The sequence below is a fragment of the Molossus molossus genome, unplaced genomic scaffold (genome assembly GCF_014108415.1).
Source record: "Molossus molossus isolate mMolMol1 unplaced genomic scaffold, mMolMol1.p scaffold_m16_p_15, whole genome shotgun sequence".
NCBI classification, from domain to species: domain Eukaryota; kingdom Metazoa; phylum Chordata; class Mammalia; order Chiroptera; family Molossidae; genus Molossus; species Molossus molossus.
The window spans coordinates 21290798-21306139 of NW_023425350.1; the positions used below are offsets into that span (position 1 = coordinate 21290798).

General features: G+C 41.8%; 1 protein-coding gene across 19 annotated transcripts in view; it reads left to right on the forward strand.

The window, feature by feature from the left end:
* Positions 1 to 15342, forward strand: part of LTBP1 (latent transforming growth factor beta binding protein 1) — a 394177-nt gene that overhangs the window by 231196 nt on the left and 147639 nt on the right. For 13 of the 19 annotated variants that reach the window (XM_036262366.1, XM_036262365.1, XM_036262362.1 and 10 more), the window contains 2 exons: positions 5631 to 5753; positions 13338 to 13505. In XM_036262366.1, coding sequence (XP_036118259.1) covers positions 5631 to 5753; positions 13338 to 13505 — 291 coding nt within the window. The remainder of the gene's footprint in view (positions 1 to 5630; positions 5754 to 13337; positions 13506 to 15342) is intronic. The other 6 variants (XM_036262368.1, XM_036262370.1, XM_036262371.1 and 3 more) reach the window with 3 other exon arrangements.

Here is a 15342-nt window from a genome sequence, read left to right on the forward strand (position 1 = left end):
TGGACAGCTGTGAAATCTATTTTTTACTTCATATATAATACTTTCTGATGTTATTAAATCCTCTAAAAATTTGTGTGATGCTGACATGGTGTCCCAGTTAATGGATGTAGGGTCATTCCCTTACCCATTCCCCTAAAGCTGGATTTTCAGAGTGGTTTCTATTTTTCCTTATTATATAGACTGCTGTCGGGGCCACACTAGACCAGGGGCCTTTATGTGACTGTGACTGTGCTTAGAAGAGAAATGCCTGGTTTCCAGGCTCGCTTCGTCCTGTGCACATCCCCTTCCAAAGAGGATGTAGCATTTCCCTTCCACTGGTGTCTCTTCCCTCCTCCCCGATTTCCTTTTCTTTACAAATTTGAAAACCCAAAGGGGGCAGTTAAATAGTATGTTTTCTTTCACGTAGGCCTCAGACATTTCTGTTCAGGCTTTCCCCAGTTATTTTATATTAATTATGGCTGTGTGCAAGATTATTATTATTTTTTTTAGTAGCTGTTACATTACTGGAAGTAACTCTTGCTAGTTTCAGTAGTTTTCCTCTGAATTTTCTATGTAGGAATATGCATATAAGTTCTTCCCCCCACTCCCCTTCCTCCTTCAGTCTGTTCTCTGCTTCCATGTCTCTGGATCAATTTTGTACATCAGTTTATTTTGTTCATTAGATTCCGCATATACGTGAGCTCATGTGGTACTTGTCTTTCTCTGACTGGCTTATTTCACTCAGCATAATACTCTTCAGGCCCATCCCTGCTGTCTCAAAGGGTCAGATTCATTGTTTGTTTATTTTTTTATCCTCACCCGAGGACATTTTTTCCCTTTTTTTGTTCAGATAGAGTGGGAGGGAGAGAGAGGAAGAGAGAGAGAGAGAGAAATATCGATGTGAAAGGGGCACGTCGAGTGGCTGCCTCCCACACGACCCAACCAGGGCTGGGGACAAACTGCAACTGAGGTACGTGCCCTTAGCAGGAACCGAACCTGGGTCTCTCCGGACCGCAGGCTGACGCTCTAACTGCTGAGCTAAACCGGCCAGGGCATAAATAATATTTTTAAATAACCTTTTAATCAGTGTGTAACCTGTGTGTAGAACAGTGTACAAACTGTAAGTGTATATATAGCTCAGCAAATTTTCACAAACTGAACACAACTGTGTAGTTACCACCCAGGTGAAGAAATGGAACATTGCTGGCACCCCAGAATCCTCCCTTTGTCCCTTTCCAGACTTGACTTTCTCCCTCTTTTTCAAAGCTAATCACTGTGCTGAATTGCAAGCATAGATCAGTTTTGTCTTTTAATGAACTTCCAAATTATCTAATATTTGTTCTCTTATGTCTAGCTTCTACTCAGCAGCATGTAGGCAATAGCTTTTTCTTTTTAATATTTAAAATCCTGGCTAATGAAGTAATAAAATCTTTTGATGTTTTCATTTAAATTATTTTCAGTGCTGCTGGGCTGGTGTGGCTCAGTGGCTGAGAATCAACCCCATGCACCAAGAGGTTGCCGGTTCGATTCCCTGTTGCGGCACATACCCAGGTTGTGGGCCTGATCCCCAGTGAGGGGCATGCAGGAGGTTTTAAGTTATTTTCAGTGCTTTTTTCCCCCTCCCCCTCAACATATTCTTTGCTGGTTTCTCTGTTTATGTAGCATTCTCCATAGTTACAGTTGTTGGGAGGAAGAAACTTTCCTCTACCCTTTTAGGGTCTTCTAGCTAGTCTAATCATTCAATGGACCTGAGACAGATTATCAAGAGAAAACCAAATTTAAGTACATATGTTTGTATGGGAACCCTACACAAGAAAGTCAGAGACAGAAAGGGAAAATGACATTCTGAGCTAAGGATGAAGTGAGGCACCTTGGGCGACAGAGGGGGTTAAGGTCATTGGAAGGACAAGAAGAAGAGCAGCTGTTCAGTAATTAGTTTGCCCTGCCCTGTGGATAGGTCATAAAAAGTTATTTCTGGTGATAACTCTTATAATAAGCAAGGCCCCCCAACTTGAATTCTTTAAGGAAGAGATGAAAGTTTCTCCTGAGCCCACAGGGTCTCATTTGCATTCAGCTCAAAATAATTCACCTGCAAAGTGGCACATCCTGGGGGACCTGTTCTGAGCCCCTTCACGGTGCTGTCAAGTTCCATTCAGTTCCATTATCAAAGGGGAGTTGATTGTTGCAGTGTTTGTTTCTTTCTCGGGAATATGGAATATAAAATAGGGAATATGTTCGTGAGAGTACTGTGGATATAAGGATGAAACTTAGAACCTATTATTCTTGCTATATATTTGGGAAATACCAGTAGAAAATCCATAGGTGTTAGAATCTACTATTCTTGCTATATATTTGGGAAATACTAGTAGAAAATCCATAGGTGTGGACTAAGACGGGAGTCACCAGACTTGATATTTCAGATCTTTAAGACACTTAAACATGTTTTAAGTTCTTTTTATGTAGCCTACTGGATGGAGATTCATACATCTAGTGATGTAATTCCAGAACCGGGGGGATACTTAATGTGAGGCTTACTCATGTTTTACAGTAGTCAGTGGCTAAGAGGGAATGAAGAGACATTTTACCTCTTTGGAAGGGCATCCCGTTAGAACTCCTGCTACAGTTTCTAGTTTGAATAGGCACATTCTTTTCAGATAGAATTTAAACAGTTTTGCTCTGGACCTGAGCATCATATTTCAGCATTTAAAAATCAATTTGGGACCCATTTGTATCCATGTGAGAATCACTTTCTGGTGTATCCTCTTGCTATGCTCAAATCACTGGGATAGGATTCAAAAAGGAAATGTCTGTTTATTTTATTCGCTTTTCTTCAGGAAAGACAGTGGTGAAGTGAGTCATTAGCACATTATATTTTCCAATAACTCTTTGACCTTAATCTCCGGGGCTGTAAAATCAATGGGAAGATGCCTGTTGTATCCTGAGTGATGAGGAGAGCCCATGATGGATTCATGTTACCCTGAATGTTTCAAGAAGAAATTAATGCAGTATCTGTAGACTGGAGTCAGAAATCTAAGACCAACAGAGATATGTGCGTGATCATCATTTTCCATGTGTAGTACACATGTATCAAGAAATAACTACAAGCTGTTTTCTGGGCTCTGATCATTCTTTTATCATGTTACCCCGACAGGGAAGAATTGGAAAGGATGGAGTTGCTTCCACCGTGGTTGGCTTCCTTTTATGATTGAATCTGTTCTCTGCTAGATTATCATTTGACAAGGGTGGGACACTGACAGGTCAGCAGGGGAGGCTCTGGCTGCAGTGAGGCCTAGGTCAAGGCCAATGTTACCACAGAGAGACCTGCACCGTAGTTTGCGGGGCCAGCCCCAGAGAGCAACATTTCTCAGCAATTCAGAGAAATGTTCATAGATGGTATGCAGAATGGGTTCCATGGCCAAGTGTGTGGAACATACCATGCTAAAGAGAACCAGGAGTCCTTGCCAAAGGACTTCCCGGGGTCTTTCTTTAACGTACTCGTGTTTGTAGAATATGCACTGTTTCTCACACATATTTGACCACAGAACCCTTCTTTTAGCAGAATTCGAACAAAGCTTGGGTTTTGTGTAAACTATTTGGGGTCAAATTGCTCGAGAATGTTGCTCTTCAAACATTTTCTTTTCTCACTTATCTCTGAAAATAATTTTGAGAAACTTCTATATTTTTTAAGTAGACATCTATATTTTTTCCATAAAAAATTAAATGGATGCAGTAGACTTATGTTTGGTGTGTTTATATTAGATATGTGCTTTAAACATATTGTCATCAAAGCCTCGGAGCTGCAGGGTTGGCCTGTTGGTTGGGTTTATGAAGAATGGCTGCCATCCACCTAATTGGCAAAGCCAGGCCTTCGTATGAAACAACTCGGACTTACCACTTTTTCTGTGACTTCCCTAGGAGGGGATATATCTATCAACTGTTCATTTGTTAAGTGCTTTCGAGAATTTTACATTGTAGGGCAACACACCTCGAAAACCTAGAAAGATTACGAATGGACGCGAGGTGACTTGACTTTGTAAAGGGGAGGAAGGCGCAGAGTCAAGGAGAGAGAGAAAGGGACATGGGCAGAGGTGTTCTCAGCCAGATCACTTTTCAAAAAGAAGACATAGAAAGGCTCAATATCTAGAATTTGATCCCTTGAAAGTATCCAAGCAGGTATGTACCTGTGGAATATCATCACGCGACTCCAGGGGTGTGGGGACCCAGCGTGAAGCTACTTCTGTGCAAGTTGAGGAAACACATTGTCCTTTTAGAGAATGAATCCCTCATTTAGCTAAAGCAAGTGACCCCTGTTCCAGAGCCAGAAGGTGTGTCTGGCTAGGAAAAGAGTTCACCTCAAGAGGCATTTCTGCTTTCACGAAGGAGTTATATTGCTAAATTGTTGGGTGGAATTTCTGTCCATCAGCAAACGCTGACTAGGCACCCAGCAGAGTCACCAGAAAACCTCATCTTTTCACACAGTACAAAGGTCCTCATGTACCCTTCTCACCTTGTGTCCCGTTCCTGTTGATTATGGGACATGTCTCATTTCCTGTATGAACTTGCGTCACCCAAAAGGCAGTGAAGTATTACTCACTTTGTTAAACACGCAGAATAGATATATAAAAGTGTGTTTATTTCCCATAGGGGCATTTATGCTATTTATATTATATTATCCGTAAACGTCACAATTTTTTCCTTGTCATCTTCAACTCCGGCATCTGGCAGATTGTTTTGAAGCCAGAGTATTTAAGCTAGAAGTAATCTTGGGGATTACCTGCTTCAGCCCCTTGTGTTACAGGAGAGCAAACTGAGATCAGCAGAGATTAAGTGACTGTTCTCGGTAACATAGTTTAGCATCCTGGATAGACCAAGGATTGTAGTGGGATATTTCTCCCATTAAGTTTTCCCACTCCCCCTTAACCCGTTTGAAAAAGTGATCTCGAACAAAGTTATCTCTGTAAGAGGAAATAACTTTCGTGTGGCTCACCACCTAGAATTGTTACAAAGTTCCAGCAAGACAGGGTGTGCCATGCAAATGTAAGGGATGATGGTGGGGATTCTTGCCTCACTGTACTAGATTATGATTTCATTCCCTAGTAGAGAAATATGAAGGCTGTGTTGTATGAGGTTATTTCATGAGTCTCTTGTTATGCATATTTTCAAACGATGCAGCCCCAGATGTTCAATAACATGTGATTTCATAAGTACCTGCTGCATTAAAAGATTCTAGCTTCTAGCCCTGACTGATGTGCCTCAGTGGTTAGAGAGAGCATAGGTCTGTGAACCTGAGGGTCGTGGGTTCAATTCCTGGCCAAGGGCACATACCTGGGTCGCAGGTTTGATCCCAGGCCCCAGTCAGGGCACATGCAGGAGGCAACCGATCGATCGGTGTCTCTCACATCAATGTCTGTCTGTCTGTTTGTCTGTCTCTCTCTGTCTTTCCTCTTCCCTCTATCCTTTTCCATTCTCTCTAAAGATCAACGGAAAAAGTATCCTCAGGTGTGAATTAACAATAAATAAATAATTAAATAATTAAATAAATGATGTTAGCCTCTCTTATTCACTATAACCAACAGATGAATGCAATTTATAGCCAGAATCGGTCCAACAGGGCTTGAACGCTCCTTCTAACAGAGTTGTGTTTCCTGCAGATATTAACGAGTGCCAGCTACAGGGGGTGTGCCCTAATGGTGAGTGTTTGAATACCATGGGCAGCTATAGATGTACCTGCAAAATGGGATTTGGGCCGGATCCTACTTTTACAAGTTGTGTTCGTAAGTAATGATCATTTTTTATTCCAATTTTGGATCAGTTATTTATTTATTTTTTTTGAGGGGTTGGGGTGGGAGGTTATCCAAAATAAGATAAATACTCAATGGTCAACTGAACATTGTACATATGCAGGAAAACCTCATTAAAAGGACAAGAGGGAGGACAGGGGCATGATATGAAAACAAACCTATGTTATGGAACCAAAGTGCATTTTTATTGCATTCAGAAAGATATGGTAGCTAAAAGTCAAGGTAGAGAACACGCACACTGAGGAACTAGACCTTGATGAAAAGGAAAGAGTTCATTCAAGTGAGCATACCTGAGACCTGAGAAGATTTTTCCTTCGGGAGTATTTTAAGCATTATTTAGACTGCGTTAAACGTTGTCCCGGCTTCTGTTTTTAATTAGTCCAAATTCTGAGTCACTCGTGTCTGGTTTAATGAGGTTTCACTGTACTTTCTTAGTTGGAGAGTCTGGGAAATAGTTTTGGATTGTCTCTTCAGTTCTCATTTCAAATATTCTAGTCTGTTGTCCTCAACAACCACCAAAATGTATCCCCGAAATTATACTGTTTGGCCTTATAAATGTTGTCTGTGAGATTTTCTCTTTTATCTGGTGTGGGTCAAAATCCTCCATCAAACCACTTATTCTAATATTGGACAGAAAATACAGTTTCTCCGAAAGACTCCCATCATGAAATCGAATCCAGTGTAATCACTGCAGATCACTTAACAATTAGAGATGGGCGCATTTCAGATACAAAATTCTCAAGTGCAGATTTCTAAAGTTTGCCTTTTTTTAAAGGTACTTGTTTGTGCCCATTATTGCAAAGTAGGTAAGCCCTGCAGGTTTTTCAAAGCCATGTACAACTAAAGTTTAAGACATTTTATTTTATTTTATTTTTTCCCATTTTTATTAATTTATTTTCGTTACAGATGTTTCTCCTTTTTTCCTCCCTAGACACAAGTTTAAAACGTTTTAAATTAACGCATGGCAGAAAAGCGTTAGGGTCATTTTAAGAACACTTCTGGGTTGATTTCTGTCCTGCACAGTTTTTTCTTATTTGTCTGTTTTTTTTAAATGTGACTTTGATGTATGCTAAGCTGCACCCTTCTGGTCCCCAGTTTTAAACTTGCCCTTCGATCATGATCTTCATGGCGATGCCATTGCTCGTTTTTTTTTTTTTTTTTTTTTTTCCTCACCCGAGGACATTTTTCGATATTTTGTTCAGATAGAGTGAGAGGGAGAGAGAGAGAGAGAGAAACATCGATGTGAAAGCGACACATCGAGTGGTTGCCACCCACATGACCCAACCAGGGCTGGGGACAAACTGCAACCAAGGTACGTGCCCTTAGCGGGAACCGAACCCGGGTCTCTCCGGACCGCAGGCCGACGCTCTAACCGCTGAGCCAAACCGGCCAGGGCCCATTGCTCGTTTTTAACTGTGCATCTCTCTCTCTAAGCTGAGATCCTAGACATGATGACATAAAAGCAAGTGTAGTAAAAATGCAAATGACAGACTTATTCATTATGTTGGGATGAGTTTGTTGAGTCTCATGGAACGTTGTTGTTACTAATTACTGCCGTTTTTCTTTAAAAACTGTCGAATGCAGATTAGGAAATTTTGCACGTAAGTTCTTTTTTCCGTGTTCTTTCACAGATAGTTCTGATCATGAACAGACAGACCATTATAGAGCTTTTTGGCTGGTGATAAAATTAGATTGTAAAATTGTGTTTGCACACGAGGTACGTTTGAAAACTGACGCAAGAATTTGGAAACTGCAGGCCAGAAATCATATTGTTGACAATATCCAGAAAATGTAGAGATAATTTCTGGTTGATTTGAGTTACATGAGTAAATATTTTAAATAGCTTTATAATTTAAGTGCAAAGGATTTTGCAGAGTTTGGATATAAAATTTGTTGTGAATGTCTTTTGTTTTTTTTCCTTAAATAATATGACTTGTCTGGTTAAATTTATTCCGTTGAAGGTTGCAGATTAGTAAACTTGGAGAACTGGTCGCAAAGTATTTTATTAAATTTTAACTAGATCGGGTGTCTAGTGTTAAGGGAAGACATCCAGGTTTTAATAAGACTGCTGAAATTTGCCAATGAGATTTTTGAAACACACGTTTCCTTAGCATTTATTTTCCCTGTCATTGCCCAAATAATGCTGAACTTATTAAATGACCATCCATTCTTATTTGAAAAATAATTCAATTTTATGGTTCAGCTACAGCAGCCGAAATGATAAGTAATTGGGAGATGTGTGTTGTTAGTTAAATGTTCCAGTTTAGAGTTTGAAGTTAAAACTGGGCTCTGTACCAGTATTGAGTGGGCAGATTTATTTCTCTTTCCTCCGGATTTACCACGTGTAACATCACAGAGATATGTCGAGTTCCTTCAGGGTTTGTCACTTGATTCAATCCAGTCTGAGTTGCTGGTGAACTATATTGTGAAGAAATCGATGGGGAAAGTCTGAAGACAGCTGAGAAGAAATCAGGGAAGAGGTGATGTCTACAGAGTAAGGGGGAAAATGTTGGCCAGATGGTGGTACCCTCCGGGGTCACGGGGAAGTAGCAGAAGGAGAGGGGCTCACACACAGACACGCACACACACCCAGAGGCACCCAGCAAAGTTGCCCTTGCACTAACATTTGGAACATTTGTTCCTGAGGGGTATAAAAACAGCCGTGGACAGAGAATGCAAGCCAACCAAGAGAGATTGACCACATTTGTTCAGACAGCATGAATGTAGGTCATGTCCAGGCCATAAAAGGTGTGGCTGACTCGTGAACTCAAAGAAATGCACTTGGCAGCGCCCGAGGAGCAATGGGGAGCTCTCCCTGTTCTTGAACACGCTGAGGTGAACACCCTCAGAATTCCTTGCCTCCAGCCAAAGGTTGCAACCATTTCTCTCCCTCTCCTCGCCCGCTGTCTGTCCTTGCCTTAGCCAGACTACACGCAGGAACGTGGGGGCTTCTGGCAATTGCTGCCTGTCACTCCCCTGTCTGTGGCTCAGGATCTGTTGAGGGGGAAAGGGGAAATTTTAGGACACGGCAGGGCAAGTCCAAGAAAAGTGTGCTCACCTTTTGTAATTGGAGTGGGAAAACTTCGTGACTGTCTGAGCTGCAGCTGCTCTTCTTCAGGAAATCACGAGCTTCAGGATGAGGGCTGCAGAGGGCGTGCCCGAGGTTCAGCCCGGATCACAGAGTCCTGAGCGTGGACTTCTGCTGTTTCATAATATTCTTGAGCCATGGACTTGGTGCGAATGGACAGAAATAAAGGGTTGTAGGGAAGATGTACTCAGGCTCTCCTGCCATGATCCTGAGTCAGGAGACGAAGGACACAGCCTTTCTAAAAGGCAGTCGTGTGTGTACGTCATTTTGATGTGATTTCCCCGGCACCTTTAGGAGATAGGTGTTGTTCTTATTTTACTAGGAGGGTGGAAGTAACTTCTCAAGATCGTACAGCTAGTCACTGACATTTCGGATTTAAAACTGAGTTTTGTGCCTTCAATTTTAGAGTTCTAGATCAAGTTAATGCTAATTATCATTCACATTTGAATTGATTAGAGGAGCATGTCTTTGAAAGTATAGCCAGACTTCATTGGGCAACTCTATAATTAAATATAAGCTGTTAAATACACCATTGGGGAACTCAAGTAAGAGAACCACAGCATCTTACCTTCTTCCTGTGATTGAAACACCATCAGCATTAGATATTTGGTGAAGATTTAAGACTATACTTGGATACAGAGCTATAGGCTTATTACTTTTGAAGATTTCTCTCATGTCTCTAGCCAAGAGCAAAAGATTTGTTTTCCTGACATTTCCAGTAGGTTTTATACCTCTGAAATGCTTTTGCCTCTATATAGAGTACCTGAATCTTTTCACCGTAATCTTAGGAAACACAACCTACAACTGCCCCCTCAAAAAAACAACCACCACCACAGTCTGCAAAACCACTATTTATATGAGCCTTGTTATCGCTCCATAGTGCTCTGTCTCATACCCATTTATACCTGTTCTTTAGAGATCTTTGGTAATACTGATTTTTAAAACTATAGCATAAAATCTTATGACTCAATAAAATGTATAGTCATGTACCATCGTTTAAATAATAAATGTAGTATACTAATGACTTACCCTTTACAACTAGCCTTCCATCTGTGGTTAAGGATACTCAACAACAGAAACACCAATCTTATATAATTCTGGGTAGCATGTTGTTCCTGGGTTTACATGTCATGTTGACTAGAATGTGAAAATGCTAGAGATGTTTGATTTGCCATGCAAGTCATTTGAAATGATAAAAGAATAATGGATAATCTAGATATTGAAATAAGGGCAGTTTTTAATAAAAAAATTTTTTTTCTTTATTGATTTTTAGAGGAAGGGAGAGGGAGAGAGAGATAGAAACATCGATAAGAGAGAACATTGATTGGCCGCCTCCTGCATGCCCCCCACTGGGGATCGAGCCCACAACCTGGGCATGTGCCCTGACTGGGAATAGAACTGGCAGCCTCTTGGTGCATGGGTTGATGGTCAACCACAGAACCTCACCGGCTGGGCAATAGGGAAATTTTTTTTTAAAAAGCACACCTTATTAGAAATCTGAGGCATAAGTCAACACCTTTTGGTCCAAGTGTTGTAGATCAAAGAAAATTTGAATAATAGCATCAGTAAAATTTAGGGATGTAAGCTAGACCTTTTCAATGGCTTCCTTCTTGGTTTTCTTCCATCTTTGGAGGAGCATATTTTTTTATTAGTTTGTTGCTTATTCTTATGCACACTTGGGGTGAGGCATTATATCTAGAACTTGGCCTGATACTTCCAGACTCACCAAAAATTGCCTTATTGATAACTATATACCAGTGATTCTCTTAGTCCCCTAAAGACCCCCACTTGAAGTGCTTTGGAAGCTGTCATGGAAAAAAACACTGGTACCCCAGATTTTATAGAGAATATTTGGGTTAGGAAATTATGGGAAGACAAAGGTCTATAAAACAGATCTTTTAGTGTAAGATGCTTAGGAAGAATTAACTTGCTAGACTTCTGCCTTTATTCTCCAGATGATAAAATGCCCCAAATTTTACTCTGTGTGTGTGTGTGTGTGTGTAAAATGTATATCAACAACCAGAGACTCACTTTAACAATCTCTTATAACACATACATGCACACACACATATTAATCCCTTAAGACACTAAATTGCTGATTTGGAGTTTTGGTTTAATTTTGGGGATAGGCGTAATGGGTTAGTTCAAAGTAGAGTGTTTGGTTGGGGAAGCAGTCAGTGTTAAGTATAATAGGATGGTGCCTAAGACGGTATTAGGGCCCTGGATACGTGCATGAGGTGGATACAAGCCATTCCCTATGGATTCATCCGTGATAAGTGTAAAAAGACCTCTAGACTGATTAAAAAAAATTATGCAGGTATTACCTTCAGACGCACACACATTCATACAAATACACATGCTATATGAGTGTTGCTCAGTCATTCCAGACTTAGCCTTTTGGGGATAAGAACCATAACCATGTTCTTAATTTTTTTTTTTTTTTTACTTTTGCTCTGTGATCTTTGATTTTTCATAACTTAGTTGCACAGACTCCAGAAAGTGAGTGGGAGAGGGTAGGCGAAGGTAGAGGAAAGAGTCAGACTTCTTCCTAGCCGTTATTAGTAGGCAAAGCTGATCTCATTAGGCTTTGTAAGTTTTGACGACAAAGGAAGGTCTCCTCTGCTTCCCTGAGTCCCCTGCCCTCATTCTCCAGCTCACCGGTCGGAACTATTTTCGACTATCGTCAATTTACTGAAGTTCCGGTAAGCAGTGATGAGGTTGGGTACAGATGCCCTTGGGAGGATGGAGATATCTACATTTTTATCAATAAGAGTGAAGAGTAGTGAACATATATTGTGTGTCTACTCTGAACCAAGGTTTAGCATATGATGCATCGAATCTGTGCATTGAGCCTATCCTTTATAAGTGAGGGAGCTACTTGAAGTTAAGCCAGTGTATTAGTCAGAGTTTTCTCCAGAAAAACAGGGGGGAGAGAGAGAGAGAAAATGAATGAGAATGAGAATAGAGATGTTAAGGAATTGGCTCACGTGATTATGGAAGCTGTCAGGTCAAATATCCGTAGTGTAAGCTGGCCGCGGGGGACCCGGGGAAGAGATGATGTTGCAGCTTGAGTCTGGAGGCTGTCTATTGCCAAAATTCCCTCTTTTGGGGGGAGATCAGTTTCTTTTGGGGGAGATCAGATCTCTTTCTTTCGCTGGGTGAGGCCCACCCACATTCTTATGAGTAACCTGCTCTACTCACAGTCTGCTGGCTTAAATGTTAACCTCATGCAAAAAAAAAAAAAAAGTCTTTAGAGCAGCATCCAGATCTGTTTTTGACCAAATATGTGGGTACCATGGCCTAGCCAACTTAAAATTACCATAAAATTAGCCATCATAACCAGCCATAGTGACTTCCCTTAGGCTACATTGCTGTCAAGTGAACATCAGTCTGTCTGGCTCTAACATCCTCGATCTTCCCTGTGCTTATACGCACCTCAGTGTAATTGGTTGTCTTGTAGCATCGAGCTGAGATGTCAGTCCTTTGGAAGAATGAAAATTTAGATCTGAGCAGGGAAGGAAGGAGTGGATGTTTTGGAGACATTAGTACTAGAGGACTCGGTGAAGAGATGGAAAACTGGGAGAATTATATTATTTGGACACATATAATAGAGAAGAGCTTTGGTGGATGGGGAAAGGGACAGAGGGGACCACCAAGCTTGGTTTTATTCAGCAGTTTGACATGGCCTGGAGCTGGCTCTGTAGACTGGAGTCCATCCACATTTACATTAGTGAAATGAACTTCGAAAGGCAGGGCTGTGTATCACTTATCCTCATATGTGCCCTTTCTGTCCAGTTGAGTGTCTAGCTGCTAGATGCACAAAGTCTGTCTACTACACTCAGAGTCGAAGGATCACCAGGAGCAGGATTTAGGTACTGGATGAGTGTAGGCTGGCTGAGCACATCATCAGATCCTTCCCTGATATGCTGTCTGGCTGGAGCCGGGGCCAGGTGTGTCCCTGCGGGTCCCTCCCTTTCATGCTCACTGTCCTGCGCGAAACCTGCTGGAGCCCTGGTAGCTCTCACTGTCCTCAAAGCAAAGAGCAACGACAGCTGGCTTGAGGCATCAACTATGTTCAGCTTGTGAGTTCCCATAGCTCCTGGTTGCTCACCAGATTCCTCCCTAGAACGACCTCTGTTGTGGCTAACTGCAAGAAGACAGACTGGCGTCGTGATTTCGATAACAGGTGACTAGGTTTATTTGGGCAGGTAGATTTCTTTTCACTTACACACCTGATTTAATGCCTTTTCTAAAATGGAAGAAAGGAGGACTGGACAGGGTCCATTTGGCGCCCGGACTCTAACACTCATTTGGTAAAGTGACTCTAGGTTTTGCCTTAATCCTAGAGAGATGTATCCTGAAGTATGGTTTCTAATCCAGACTTTATGCTTATTTGTACTATTGCGTGAAAAATCGATCTGGTCTCTGTTGTTTCTTGGGTGACATCAGGCCTTATCTCTCTGCTTCAGCGGATACCCCTGTGATCTCGGAAGAGAAGGGGCCCTGTTACCGACTTGTCAGTTCCGGAAGGCAGTGTATGCACCCTCTGTCTGTTCACCTCACCAAGCAGCTCTGCTGTTGTAGCGTGGGCAAGGCCTGGGGCCCACACTGTGAGAAATGTCCCCTCCCAGGCACAGGTAAGCCCTGCCCGGCTGCATGCTCACGTTCACTCCTGGCACACGAGTATGCAGGACAACTCTGGCAGCTAGACTCATTTATTGTTTCTGACTCTAAATTGAGTTTTTGATAACTCAGCGTGGTTTTGTCCATTCTGTAGAAACCATGAACATAAGAGGGCGAATCGGTGGAAAAAATTACATGCAAAGAAATGTTCCCAGTTCTGTGTAATAGTAGGCTTCCTTTTGAAGGTTAAGAAAAGCCTTACAGTTGATCCTCAGTTCCCTGAGGCTGCTGTCTACAAGCGAGTGAGACCAGAAGGCCTGCGGGGCCACGTGCTTTCCTAACGATTGGCCCCTCCCCACCTGCACAGCAACGACCCTGGCCTGGTGCAGGTGGCCTCCTTCACTCACTGATTGTTCATGTGCTTGTCAGGTTCTCTTGTGAACATTGTGCTTAATTTCTCCTAAACGGAGGGAGTTTTAGTAACCCAAGGGCAGACCCTGCCAAAGCTCCCATGACCTTCCAGGTGGGAGCTGAATATCAAGATGATTCATGTTCATCCTTCAGTTTGGTACATAATTGCCAAATGCCCGAAAGAGTAAATTTATGTAAGTGCCTTAATTTTACCAAGGAGTCACCGACTTCCCGTGTAGGGTCAAGAAGGGTTCATGAGAGAGAAAGGAACATGCCCTGCAAATACTGGGCACCGTGATGTTGTCAACGAAGAAGCGGCCTCCATTGCACTCGTGTGGGTGGTCATAAATCGCTGACTCCGTTGCGTTGTTGAGAAGATGCTTCCCACCCAGGAGAATGCATAGAATCTCACAGGGCCATTGACATCTTAGAGCTGTCACTTAACACCATAGCAGACAGGGTTTAAATATCATGTTAAATGTTTTAGTCCACTTTTGGTGGTGGTTGGGATCATAAAGAAGTGGCAAGGTGCAGGGCAGTGTATTTTGGTAGGCTGGGTAATTTTGGACATCTCCAAAAGGCCATTTTCCTCTGATGGGATCTGATCCACTCGTTATATTAAAGTAATAAAAAATAAATTATGCTTGTAATTCATAGACACATTTCTCTTTAAGTTCAGTTTTGGTAGCTTTGTAACCTTTCTGTGAAACATAAATCAAGATGCTGAGTGTCTTGCAGAGAGACTCCTTCATAAACATAATAGCTGAATTTGAAAATAATGTTAAAGACAAAATTTTTTACACTCAACCAACTCTCGGTTATATGGTGATTTTGATAAAAAATAGAATATTTAGCTCATTAATACTTTAGCTATTTGATAGGAAATCATGTTTCCTTCTGGAAACATCTATTCTTTTCTTAGTAAGAAATTGTATTTCATAGTTAAACCTAAGAATGAGATTCCACCACTGAATGTGTGATTCTTATTAAAACAATGTTTTAGCATGCTTTAAGGTGTATTTTAGATTCTTTTTCATTGAGAACTAAGGTTAGGTCCAGAACATTCGATAGAAGATCTTTTGTTCAGTGGAAGTACTAAATGACCTATTTCACTTTTGATTTTAAAAGTAGAGAGAAAAGAGTTGATTGACACTAAGTGCCTTGGTGTCTGCATTTGGTCACTTGCCTTTAACACCACGACCTAAGGATTAGGTGGGTTTTTCCTCCTTGGGCCCCACACTACCGTGCCGCCCTCGTCTTCCCCTTGACTTATTCCCGGGGGTTATGCGATGGAGGTCAGCACGTCACACATGCCCAGTCTGCCTTATTTTAACTGTACGGAACCACTTGCCGGGGAGGAGAGCAGTTCCAGGCACAGAATAGCTCCTGCCCTGTGGGCACGTTAGCCACCTGCTCATGATCAGGATTTTCCCATGTTGT